General features: G+C 44.1%; 1 protein-coding gene across 1 annotated transcript; it reads right to left on the reverse strand.

The window, feature by feature from the left end:
* Window positions 1-11,975: 11,975 nt before the first annotated feature.
* Window positions 11,976-12,857, reverse strand: LOC136551480 (histone H2B.3-like). Its single transcript, XM_066543028.1, has one exon. It carries the CDS (start codon window positions 12,855-12,857, stop codon window positions 11,976-11,978), a length of 882 nt encoding a protein of 293 aa, XP_066399125.1.
* Between the last annotated feature and the right edge of the window lie 633 nt (window positions 12,858-13,490).

Consider the following 13,490-nt stretch of genomic DNA (forward strand, 5'->3'; position numbering starts at 1 on the left):
CCATAGAGTGCTTCAAATGGAGCCATTCTAATGCTCTCCTGATAACTATTGTTGTATGAGAATTCAGCCAAAGGCAAACATTCATCCCACTTATTGGAATAGTTAAGAACACAACACCTTAACATATCTTCAAGTACTTGATTGACCCTTTCAGTCTGACCATCGATTTGTGGATGATAAACTGTACTATACAGTAGTTTGGTACCCAATGAAGAATGCAGTTGTTTCCAAAAGCTAGAGACAAACTATGTACCCATATCTAACACTATGGTCTTTGGTACTCCATGTAGGCTCATGATTCTTGCTAGATACATCTTGGCATACTAGATAGTAGGATATATACTCTTGACTGGAAGAAAATATGCTGACTTAGTTAGTCGATCTACAATGACCCATATTGAATCAAAACCTTTTGATGTCTTGGGTAGACCAACAATAAAGTCCATACTAATATCCTCCCACTTCCAAGCTAGGATAGGTAATGGCTGTAACTATCCAGCAGACCTCAAATGTATAGCTTTCACCTTTTGACAAGTATCACACTTGGCTATATACTGGGCAATTTCTATCTTCATTTTGGTCCACCAAAACCTCTATTTCAAGTCATGGTACATCTTATTACTTCTCGGATGAATAGATAACCTAGTAGCATATGCCTCTTCAAGAATTGACTATCGCAACTCAGGAACCTTTGGTACCACTAAGCGATTCTTGAACCATAACACACCTTCATCATCTACTTTGAAGCATTCCACTTTCCCATTCTTGATTCTTTCTTTGATATGGGCTATACCCTTGTTTTCTTTCTGAGCAGCAATAATCTGGTCTCGAATAGTGGCTTCAACAGTTATATTGGTCAAACTACCTTGTTGAATTACCTCTATACTCAATTTTTCCATCTCTTGGCATAAAGTCAAACCCATTGTTTTTACTGTCAGACAATTGCAATGACTCTTTCAACTGAGGGCATCTGCAACTATATTTGCTTTACCAGGATGATAATGTACTTCCAAGTCATAATCTTTAATCAATTCTAACCATCTTCTCTGTCGCATGTTCAAATCCGATTGAGTAAAGATATACTTTAAACTCTTATGATCTATATAAATATGGCACGTATTACCATGCAGGTAATGCCACCAAATCTTCAGAGCATGGACAACTGCTGCTAACTCTAGATCATGAGTGGGATAGTGCTCTTCATGTTGCTTAAGTTGTTTGGAAGCATAGGCAATGACTCAGCCTTCTTGCATCAATACACATCCAATACCAATACCTAAAGCATCACAATAAATGTCAAATGACTTCTCAATATCAGGTTGGGCTAATACTGGTGCAGTGGTTAACAGTCTCTTCAAAGTCTGGAAAGCTTCTTCACACTTAGATGACCAGACAAACTTGGCTTGGTTCTTCAATAACCTAGTGATGGACTTGGATACTCTAGAGAAATCTAGAATAAAACGACGGTAATACCCCGCCATTCCCTAGAAAAATCTGAACCTGATGAACAGTGGTTGGTGGTTTCCTAATCAAGCACATCCTTGACTTTGCTCGGGTCAACTAGCAACTCCTTCAGCTGATAAGACATGTCCAAGAAACTGTACTTCCTTAAGCCAGAAGTCACACTTACTGAATTTGGCATATAGTTGATGTTCTCTTAAGCGGGTCAGGAACAATTCTGAGATGTTCCAGCGTGTTCCTTCTTGTTCTTGGAATAAACTAGGATGTCGTCAATAAACACCACTACAAACTTGTCTAGCTCAGGCATGAACACTGAATTCATTAGATACATGAAATGAGCTGGGGCATTTGTCAAACCAAAAGACATTACCAAGTATTCATATAATCCATATCTTGTGGTAAATGCCGTTTTGGGAATATCTTCAGGCTTAATCTTGATTTGGTGATAGCCTGACCTTAAATCAATCTTGGAGAAAACTTTGGCTCTAGCTAGTTGATCAAAAAGCAAGTCTATCCAAGGTAAGGGATACTTATTCTTAATGGTCACTTCATTCAACAGACGATAGTCGACACATAACCTCAGGGTCTCATCTTTCTTTTTCACAAAAATTGCAGGGCATCCCCAAGGTGATGAACTAGGTTGAATAAACCCTTTCTCAATCAACTCTTGCAACTAAGTCTTCAACTCGGCCAATTCCTTGGGAGGCATCCTATAAGCTCTCCAAGAGATCGAAGCTATTCTAGGTTTTAACTCTATGTTAAACTAAACATCCCTATCTGGTGGTAGACCGGGTAAATCCTCAGGAAAAACATCAGGGAATTCACAAACTACCGAGATATCTCTAATCTCCTTGACAAAAGTTGCACAAACTCTTTCCACAGATCTCCTTAAGGTTGGAAGTTGGATAAGAAGCTGAGAATTACTATTAGGCAAACTCACCCTTAATGTCCTATTCAAAGCATCTATAACAACCTTATGCTAATACATCCAATTCATTCCCAAGATCACATCTATATCTTGATCCTTGAGAATAATCATGGTAATGGGAAAAATATGCCCACCCAGGTTTATGGGTACCTGGTATACCATTTCCTTAGTACATAGACGTCCCCCGGGCGACTATATAAAGAAATTTTCCTTTGTTTCCCCAATTGGAATTTCATGCTTTGCGATAAAGGTTCTATTGATGAATGAATGAGATGCACTAGAATAAAAAAGCATAACAGTAGGATGATCAGCGACAAGAAACATACCCATCATCACTGGCACCCCTTTCGGAATTTCCCCAGCTTGAATATAGAACACCCGTCCTGTCTTCCTTTCATCTTTTCCCTTCTGAGCATTCTGATTGTTGTTCTTGTTCTGTGCTTGACCCTATTGTTGATTGGCAGGGGCCTTCTGATAATTTTGATTAGACTGCTTGGGATACAGACATTCCCTGGAGAAATGACTGGACCTTCCACAATTGTAACATGGATAATTGTGACCCTGGGATGTTGGAGCATTGACACCAGGAGCATTTGTCTGTTGTGAATTTGGGTAAGTTATAGCAGGACGAACATTTGATTGTTGCCCAGCTTGGAATTCTAGTGGACGATAAGGAGGACGATAATGGTTGACTGGATGATAGATTATCTTTTGCCTCTTTTGATTTCCACCAAAAGATCCAGATGGCACACTCTTCTTTTTCTTGATCTCCTTATGCTGCCGATACTTTTCCTCAGAAGCAATTGCAATATTTACTGTCTCATGATAAGTAACATTGGTACATGCAGTCATCATTGTCTGTAATTTGGTATTCAGACCTCACATAAACCATTTCTTTTTCTTGGCATCTGTATTAACATGTTCAGATGCATACTGTGACAGGTGATTAAATCTACCCACATATTGAATAACCGTTTGATCCCCTTGCTTCAAAGCAAGGAACTCATCCAACTTCATGGCCATCACTCCTTCTGGAATATAATGAGCTCTGAAGGCAGTACGGAACTCAGCCCAAGTTATTGGAATGCCAGCTGGTTGCATAGCTACTAGATTTGCCCACCAAGCACCTGCTGCACCTCTAAGTTGCTGAGCGGCAAACACAGGTTTCTACATCTCTGTGCATGGAATAAGATCAAATTTCTGCTCCATGGTCCGAAGCCAATCATCAGCCTCTAGTGGTTCATCGGCCTTGGTGAACACTGGTGGTCTTGTATCAGAAAAATCAACATATGTAGCCTCCTGCCTATTATGATTGCGGCCACGGTTTCCTTGCACCATATTCTGATTACTCTGAGCTATCTCTCGAAGCAATCGAGCATTTTCTACGGTCACATGGACTAGTGCTGCAATAGCATCAGCCAAAGTTGGCAGAACTGGTGGTGGATCAGGAACACCACCCTCGTCCTGCAAAGAACCAGGAATATCCGAAGCACGAGTACGAGGCATCTGTTCATAACAAACCAAACTTTACTCACAAGCTTTTATTGAAATATTAAAAGAGCTTACTACAAACACATTACATTGGGTTTACTTATTTAAGCACAAGCCCACACCTAAACAAGACTACTTAACTTAACTAGATCTCCTATTTTACAACTCTACTCTTCTCCTCGACCACATCAAACCTTGTGATCGGTATCCATTCCGGAAATATTTCCGCCTTCATTATCACTTTCATCGACCATCACTAATTCTTCTGGATCTTCTTCTTCTTCCTCTTCAAGTTCATCATTATCAGCAATGATGACACCAGGGTCCATTACATCAGCTTGAGGTTCGTGATTTGGATCTAGGAGGTTGCTCAGCCTATGGACTTCTTCATGCAAGGTAGTATTATGTTCTGCTAAATCTTCTACATAAAATTCTAGCTCATGCGCTCTAGCTCTAGCTACATCTTCCCTATGCCAAGCCTCATTTCTCCCTTCCACCATACGAACTAACATACGCTCACAGTTCTTATGAGCGGTGGTGCGACACCTCAATTGATCCTTTAACTTGCCCACCTGGATGGCATCCAAGGCCCTATCCCTAGTAGCTTGTGCTAACTCTGCTAAAAGCCTCTGTATCTCTGCCTGGGGATTAGGCCTAGAGCTGCTACTGCTAGCACCATCATTCCTAGTGGCAAGCTGGTGACGAGGAACTCCTTTAGGTCCAACGGACTTACGGGGTATTACCTTGGTACGAGCCATACTGTAGGAAGCAAGATTAATCCAATTAAGGCAATCTGATCAAAATCTAAAGAGCAGCCAGGATGGATTACATAACTCAACTCAGACTCACTACCCAACCCAGGCTCAGAGTGAAGGAAGTAACAAGTGAATTAATCATGATGCATGAATCGTTCTTACGAACAAAAACATCAAAGCTTATAAGGTACATAACCACAGTTATTTTTATATAGGGCATAATAAGATTACTATTCCACCATACAAAGTCTTTTTAATCAATTAAGGAATGGTGAGAATGAAATAAGATAAGCCAGAAGCAATTTGGACCAAATTAACAAGTTATATCTATTTGTCCCAAATTATTTTGAAGTTTTTATAAAACAATACAAGAAAGACTTTGTAACGATAGCTCTGATACCATTCTATGGTAGAACCTCCTAAATTATAGGACCCACATGCACTTGTCACTGTCCAACGACCTCTGATGACTATGCATATGTTCCTGATAACTTAGGAAGACAGTCGAGTGTCCTTGGGGAACCCCGAATCATCCACGATTTCTGAGCAGGATCGCATTACAGAGTCATTACAGTATTACAATATTTATTCAAATATCTACATCAGAGTAAATTAGCGGAAGTCTTACGATAACTTAGTTTACAAACCAGTTGTTTCAAACCTTACAAACTAAGTTCGATAATTATTACAAACCATAGTAGTAGTGGAGTGGCATTAGTATCATAATACAAACACACAAAATAAGCATCCTGCCCAAGGATCACATATTCACTTATCGTCATCGACATGAACAACAGTCATGCAGCAAGGTCCAAACACAGACCTGCTCATGAGGCTCACCTGCAATAAGGGTCAATGAACCCTGAGTACAAAAGTACTCAACAAGACTTAACCGGAATAAAAACTGAGATGACTCAAGAATGCAGGCTCAGGGATTCAAGGTATGGCTTTAGCAATAATCAAAGTTCTTTTGCGTAAAAGATCTTTAACAAAATTCTTTACTTCAACATATAAAACTTTATAAGAACCACATATGAATCTGCCATGATCTATAATGAGATCATAAACTTCATATCAAACTCTTTCTCAAACCTTACTCAAGTTTTGGTTATTAACTACGATGATAAACAGTGAGTTGAGTATCCATAACCGAGGAGCAACGATGATTTGAACCGATTATAACCCAGCTGGGGATTCCAGACCACACGACATATGCAGGTCCCCGACCTACATATACCAACCTGCCCTTAGATCCTCTAGAACAAGAATGGGTCTGCGCCACCCGAGAATACAGTACTCCACCATTTCAGCCCATGGCCACGTGGGTACACGCTACTCTCGCCATCTCTCCACTCCAAGTGCGCGAGTAGTCATTCTCGTAATAGAATAGCCGAGTTCAGGCTTACCGGAGTATGTGGTTAGTACTACAAAGTCTCACCTCATGCAATTCAACAATGGACGGACCTTAATCGACACAGGCGGAACGAAGCCACTCACAAGACCTCCTATGTCTTGTGGCTCTCACACACCGAGTCCACTCGGTCTAGATTTATTACTTTACATGCTCATATCTCATGATAACATAAGTAACCAAAGATCCATTTAAAACTCACAGGTGACAGGTAATCATCCCCGCTAAGCATGACTAAGCATAACTAGGCATTTACGAATTAAAACTGGTAACAAGGTAGATATGGAAAAATAAGGTTGGTAATGCACCAATTAGGTTTCCACTCAACTCCTAATCACTTAATGCAGTATTGAAAAGCAAAAGCGATAAAAACTTGTAAAATACAAGGTAGGTTTAAATGCATCCGAGGCTTGCCTTGATTCACGGAAAAGTCAGGTTCCTAAGACGTTCCATAATTATCAGATCCGACCTCAACAGATGGATTAACCTTCTCCGTAACTTGATTAACTACCACGTGTTCACCTTCATTCACTACATGTAGTAACAATGCCATGTTTAACATGATGCGGGATATGAAACATGATGCTTGATGATGGATACAAAATTAACAACTCGAATACAACTTTCCTTCGTGGTACAGTTGCAAGTCAAACTAACTAAGCCTTTTTTGTAACACATACTTCAATTGCCAAGGATCATTACCAACTAATGACCCAAGGTCATCACTCAATCAAAAATTCAAACAAAACCTAAATCATTAAAGGTTACTATTTGTTTTTATGAATTAATTATTTAATTCAAAATTATGAAATAAATCAACTTGTTCCAATTGAGCTCAAAATTTTTGTAAAGGTTCATCATATGATAACTAAGCGGCAAAACAATTTTCATAATTTTTGGATAATTAATTAAGCCTAGAAAAATCATGGAAACTCATTTATTAATTAATTGAGCAATTTTCATTACATTCAAAAAGTACTGAAAAACAACATTTCATATTTTTGTTAAATAATATACATCACAGAGAGGTCACACAAAAATTTTCATAATTTTTGGAACTCTAAATAATTCTACACAAAAGTAACAAAAACTATCACTATTCATTCAAATATGCAAAATAGAAAAATCCATTTTGAACACTGAGTCACTGACAACCGACCCCACATGTCATCTCCTACCTCCCGCGTTGACTGCGGCGGCGACGGCTCTGACCGACGAAATCTCACCGATGATGAGATCATCCGGCGATGGCAAAGACACCAACATGCTCCCCACTACCATGCGCACCTATTGATGTCACTAATTGCATCGATCGCTGCACAAAACGAGCACGACATCGGCCATGGCGGCCACGACTGCACGGCGGCGCTACGCGCGGCGACAGGAGACTAGTAACGGTTAAACAAACGGTACAGGAAGGTTCAGCATCTCACCACGAACACGCTCGAGCAGGAATTAAGGCCGGAGAAGCAACGGTGAAGCGGGGCAGAGTTCACAGCGGTCACGGCGGTGCGAGCAATGGCGACGGCGGTGTTCCAGTGGCTGTGGTGGACAAAACGATCAAACAACTGGTCATAGAGCATCACGGGATCAAGGTGAAGCTGGAACTACCACGATCAAAGAAAGAGGCGCACCGTGGAGCGTTGGCCACGACGGCGCAAGCACGACGGTGAGGCTACCAGCCGCGGGGAAGAAAGACACGCACCGCGGGTTCCCGGCGGAGTCAAGCTTCAAGGGTTGGTCTACTGGGTGCGCAATGAGCAAGCGGAGCTCAGACGCTACTTTGCCGAGGCTGGTTTGCGCTGAGGAGGCGAGGCGAGCTCGACGGAGCTATGGCGGCGACGTCGGGAAAACAGAGGAGGAGAAAGGAGAACGGCGACGTTGTTCCAGACTTAACCAGCGGGCGAAAAGCGGCGGGGAACGGTGCGCTTGACACGCCACGACGACGCGGACACGTCAAGGTCAGAGGTGGCGCCTGTGGGCGCGCGTAGAAGCCGGTGGAAACATGACCGGCGGTGGGATGTCGGCCGCGAGTACTGTTCACCGAAATTACAAAATTGCCACCCGCCTATTTTCCCAAATTACTCCCAAATTTATATAACAACTCAAAAATCTCCAAAAATAAAAGTTGTTCAAAATCCAAAGTTCTATAACTTTGCTTTTATAACCACCCCCTAATTTGGTCTATATTTTGAAATGCAAATTTGAATTCAAATAGGGGATATTTAAAGAATTTTGCCTTTTCAAATTACTTCAAATTTTTCATAACAACTTTGAAAACTCCAAAAATAAACTTTGTATAACTTGACAAGCTCTACACTTTTGCTTTTAGGCTCAACCCCAAAATATGCTTAGATTTTGAAATGAGTCTTCAGGGTAGGATTTAAATACTAAAAATCAGGGTTTCCTTGAAAATTCAAATCCAAACAAAATTTTGAAATTGATTCAAACAATACAATTCAACACATACCACATAAAGGTAAACTTGTTTTAGTGTATGCATATCAAAATTTTCACTAACACATGAATGATGTGCTATGCATATGATGATATGGCATGTTTTAATATTTAAACACCCAAGGTGTTACAAGAACAGGATGAAGGTTTTTGCAGACCGAAACCGAACTGATCAGCAATTCTCAGTTGGGGATTCAGTTTTACTGCGCCTTCAACCATATACTCTGTCATCAGTGGACAACAGACCATTTCCTAAACTATCATATAAATTTTTTGGACCATACACAGTCCTGGAGAAAATTGGAGCAGTGGCGTATCACTTACAATTGCCGGATGACAGTGCTATACACCCAGTTTTTCACATCTCACAGTTGAAAGCATTTCATCCTGACTACACTCCTAGTTTACAAGACATTACCGACAATGACAGACCTTGAAGCCACAACAGCTCAACCGGAGAAGATAATTGACCGCAGACTTGTCAAGAAAGGTAACAACGCGGTTTCACAGGTACTCATTACATGGACCGGATTACCACAGGACTCAGCCACTTGGGAGGACTATCACGTTGTCAAAGAGCGATTTCCAAAAGCACCTGCTTGGGGACAAGCAGAAACTGCAGCCGGGGGAGTTGTCACGGCACAAGAGTGAAGACATGGAGAAGTAAGAAGACGTCTTCATTGAAGAGAAGCGTATTCTAGTTATTTACGTATTTACATTTTTGTATGATATGTGGGACCAAGTGTACTCAGTGGCCTGTGAGCCCTTAAACTCCCGAAACCGATTCTGTAAGGAACAGACAAGTATAATACGAAATTAGTAAAGAGACGGAGAGATTCCTCCGTCGCTAAGCCGAAATCCGACGATCCCTTGTCGCGCTCACGTCGACGGCGTCTCGCCAGCGGCCACGGGTCTGTCAGGGACCCGCTGGTGAGGGAGAGGGGGGCCGACCGTCGCCAGGGGCCGGCCGTGGGTCGCTCCGGCGCGCCGCGTCGCCTGAGGGCGGGTGCACACGCGCCTGACCCTGATACAGAGGGTGAGGGCGAAGGGAACGGGCAAAAGTCAGGACCGCGAAGGTTCGGGATGGGTCCGGTCGACGATAAAGCGGGTGAGGCCGACCGATCCGCAATCAGACGGACCACATCGCTTGCTCGCCTAATCCAACGGCTCACGGCTTAGCGGGCGACGTGGCCACGCTGCCCGACCCTCTTTTGGTGCAGGATTTCTGCAAGAAGATGTGCGTGTGGTTGCGGACCAAGGAGTTGACCGGTCAAACCCGTTGCGCGCCGTTTAGCGTCCGGACTGCTACTGGTCGCGCTCCCTCTCCCTCCCATCAGGATTGCTGCTCTTTCTGTACCCTACATAGCCAGTTAAATAAATAAAGAAACACGTAAATCAGGAAGCGACATTGACCAAATTTAAAGCTAGGAAGCATCGCCGTCTGGAATTACTGGCCCCTTTCGGTTTATCTAGAAACCAGCTTGTTTGACTTACTTTTTTAATTGAAACAGTATTTTTTTTATAATAATTCAATCAGAACAGTGATTTTCAGCCAGTTTTCAACCAAGTTTCAGTAAGCTGAACTGGGTTGGATCAGCCGCTAAAAGCACGTGCAAGGTGAACAAATTATTACTACTGTACAGTGGAGTATTACAGGTGGTATCTATAAGTATAAAAGTAAAGCGGTCCATATATTTCAACTTCAAATAATAACTTGTTTTAGTTAATCAATTATAAGCAAAGTTTTAAATCTCCCGATATAGCAGTTTGAGAAAGATTTAGCTATGTTTTAGATGTACAACTTAGCTTTCAGCTACAGCTATACGTCCCGTTCGTTTTGGCTTGTTTAACTTATAAGCTATGGCTAAAAATACTGTTGACTGGTTTGGTGTGAGAGAAAAATATTATTTGTTGGCTGATAAGCCATGGCTTATAAGTCAAATACGATTAAGCGAACAGGCTGATAGCCCGCTATAGCCGGCTGTTTATTGTTTTTGGAGATGGATCACTAAATGGCTTAGTCGGCTATTTCAAACACCGATTATAAGTTGTCTTAGTTTTTGTAACAGTTGACTGAATATCAGTCATACATTATAAGAAGTTGGAATGCTCGGGTCGCAAATGGACTAAAGAACAGAGTAGATAACCGACATGCTTTTGCGGTAAAGAGCGGTAAAGTTTATAAGCAAACCAACGAGGAATAACTATTACGTTTACCGGTAAAGTTTACAAGCAAAGGAATAACTATTACGTTTACGTGACGAATTTTAGGCTTCAAAATGTGTGCTGGTAGCCGGTAGGGTGTGTAAAAGGAGACAAGTCACCTGTATGTTTTTCCCCCCTTCAGCAACAGATCGACGTTAAGACACAAGCAAAGAGCCGTCACCTCACATGTGCCGTCCTTCATTCCTTTTGTGATTTAGGTCACTTTCGTTTTTCTTATAATCCGTACTTTTCAACTTGTATTTTCAGTCGAAACAATATTTTTCTCTTATAATAAATTAATTAAAACAATGTTTTAGTTTATTTTTTCAGTGAAGCGAACGAGGCTGAGCGAGAATTGAACGGTGCAAACAAAAGGTACTATTCCATGGAGTTGCAAAGGCAAAAAGGAGGCCACGAGCGTGGGTACGTCTCTGATGGCCAGCGAAGTTGGCTCGCTTGCTTTGCCGACCGAAAAAATCACGGAATAACCTACGGCAGTTAGCCTGCTCTGCATTTAACGGATGCAGTTTAGCCTGCTCTGAATTTTAGCGAGGCCGTTGGAGTTTAACCCCACAGAGTGAGATACATCGACTGGTTCGGAGTTGCTCTAAAGTGGTGAATCATCACTGTGGGCCTTGCCAACGGAGCAGGCCCAAATACAAGAGAGCTTTACAGGTCTGCTTGCGTTGGAATTACATAGTATACCGCCCGTTCGCTTGGCTTATAAGTCTTACTTTTTTAGTTAATAAATAGTATTTTTTTCTCGTAACAAATCAGTCAACGATATTTTCAATCTTGACTTATCAGCCAAACGGCCAGCCAGCCATAATAATCGGTACATAAAGTAGTTAGCAACGAGATAGCCTCTAACACACACAAAGGCCCCATTCGGATGAAAAAAGAACACGCGAAAGAGCCTACAGTAGGAATGTATAGCCAGGCGACGACACATGGATGCTGGTTGTGGGATCCAATCGAACAAACAGATAGACAGGACAGGACAAGGCACAAACAACAGATAAGTTGATCGACTAAAACAACGAAACGACATACACAGTACAGACACCTATCCTGATTACACTGCAAACTACCAACTACGTATAGCTACGTACATGTACAGTAGCTAGCTCCTTGGCATGGTATACTACAGTCTGCAGTACGCCCTATACTACGTCTACTTGACTTCAAGGTACGGTACATTACGGCACGATGGGCACGCATGCTGGAACATGAGATTGCAAGACATGTCATCAGCTACCCTACCTAGCTAGGCGTAGGACATGTACTTGGAGATGGCTTTGGTGCCCTCAGAGATGGCGTGCTTGCCCAGGTCACCGGGGAGAACGAGCCTGACGGCGCTCTGCACCTCGCGGGAGGTGAGCGTCACCCTGCCCGTGGCCTTGGACAGGCGCGCCGCCTCGTCCGCCAGGCGATCGAACATGTCGGCCATCATCATGTCCAGCACCTGCATGGCGTGGCCCGACACCCCGAGGTCCGGGTGCACCTGCTTCAGCACGCGCCACACGTACCGCTTGTACCCTCCGATGCCGCCCATGCCGGCGTCGCCTCCGGAGCTGGCCTGCCCCAGCCGGCGCCGCGCCTTCGGCCGCTTCTTGCCGGCGTCGCCACCGCCACCTGGATGCTGCTGCGGCTTCGTCTTCGGCTTCGGCTTCGGCTTCGACTTCTTTGGTGTTGCTTTCCTCTCCGACGCCACCCTCGGAGTCTCCGGCTGCTGCTGCTGCTCCTCCTCGTCGTCTTGCTGCTTCTTCTTGCTGGCGTCGTCCTCCTCCTGCTCCTCGTTGGGGTCCTGCGTCTGCTGGCTCTGCGGCACGGGTATAGAATCCTCCGGCGGAGACGGCTGCTTATCCTCCTCGCGCCGGCCACGGCCTCTCTTGGCGGCGGTGGGCTGCTTCACATCGGATCCGGTGGCATTGTCGCCGCCGTCCGGGGTAGTGACCTCGACGTGCACCACCGTGGAGCCGGAGACGTCCACGGCGGGGGACGACAGGGCCAGGGCCTCCGGGACCAGCTGCTGCTCCGCCTCCGCCCCATCGTCGTCGTCGGCGACAATGACCTCCACGGTCTCCTGCACCACTTTGGTCCTGACGACGGAGCCCACCACCTTGTTTCCGCGCCGCTTGGGAGCCATGCCTACTTGCCTAGCGTAACTAGCTAGCTACCAAATCAGCTTGCAACAACTGCACAGTGAGTAGCAGTAAAGAGATGTTGGAAAACAGAGGTCGCGACGAGGGACAGAGATGAAGCTGGGTGAGCGGAGGCTCCTCCCTTTATGAACAGGACGGGAGGGACACGTGAGAGGCGGGCGGGTGGACACGCGGCTGCCTGGACCGGCGACGTGGTAACTCGTGGTAACTTGGACCGCCTGGGGCTCAGTGAACAGGCAGAGGCAGGCAGACCGCAGACAGACGCGGTTGCAGCACTGCATGGTCGTGTCGTCCTGTCATGGAGAGGGGTGGGAGGAGAGACACAGGTTAAGAGCAGACAGAGCCGAAAGATCGAGAAGACCACCACCAAGGCTTGAATTTTGAGGAACTCGTCCATCCAAGCGCGCGCGGGCACTCTGTTCTATTCGAATCACGCCTTCAACATTTCTTTTTATCTCAACTTCAGGCTCTACGGCCTTGTATTAATAATAATAAACCCAAACTCAACTAAATCGTGAGCGACCATATCGTGTACAGAGACTGAGAGTGAGTCCAGCTCCTACTAATCTTAGCAAGCACGTGCGCAGACGAGTTAATTACATACACGTCAACATGAC

The sequence above is a fragment of the Miscanthus floridulus genome, chromosome 4, assembly GCF_019320115.1.
Source record: "Miscanthus floridulus cultivar M001 chromosome 4, ASM1932011v1, whole genome shotgun sequence".
In the NCBI taxonomy this organism is placed as follows: domain Eukaryota; kingdom Viridiplantae; phylum Streptophyta; class Magnoliopsida; order Poales; family Poaceae; genus Miscanthus; species Miscanthus floridulus.

What these genes read in the sequence shown, in the direction of transcription:
- LOC136551480 (XM_066543028.1), bottom strand. Translation starts at nt 12,857, where the DNA reads ATGGCTCCCAAGCGGCGCGGAAACAAGGTGGTGGGCTCCGTCGTCAGG.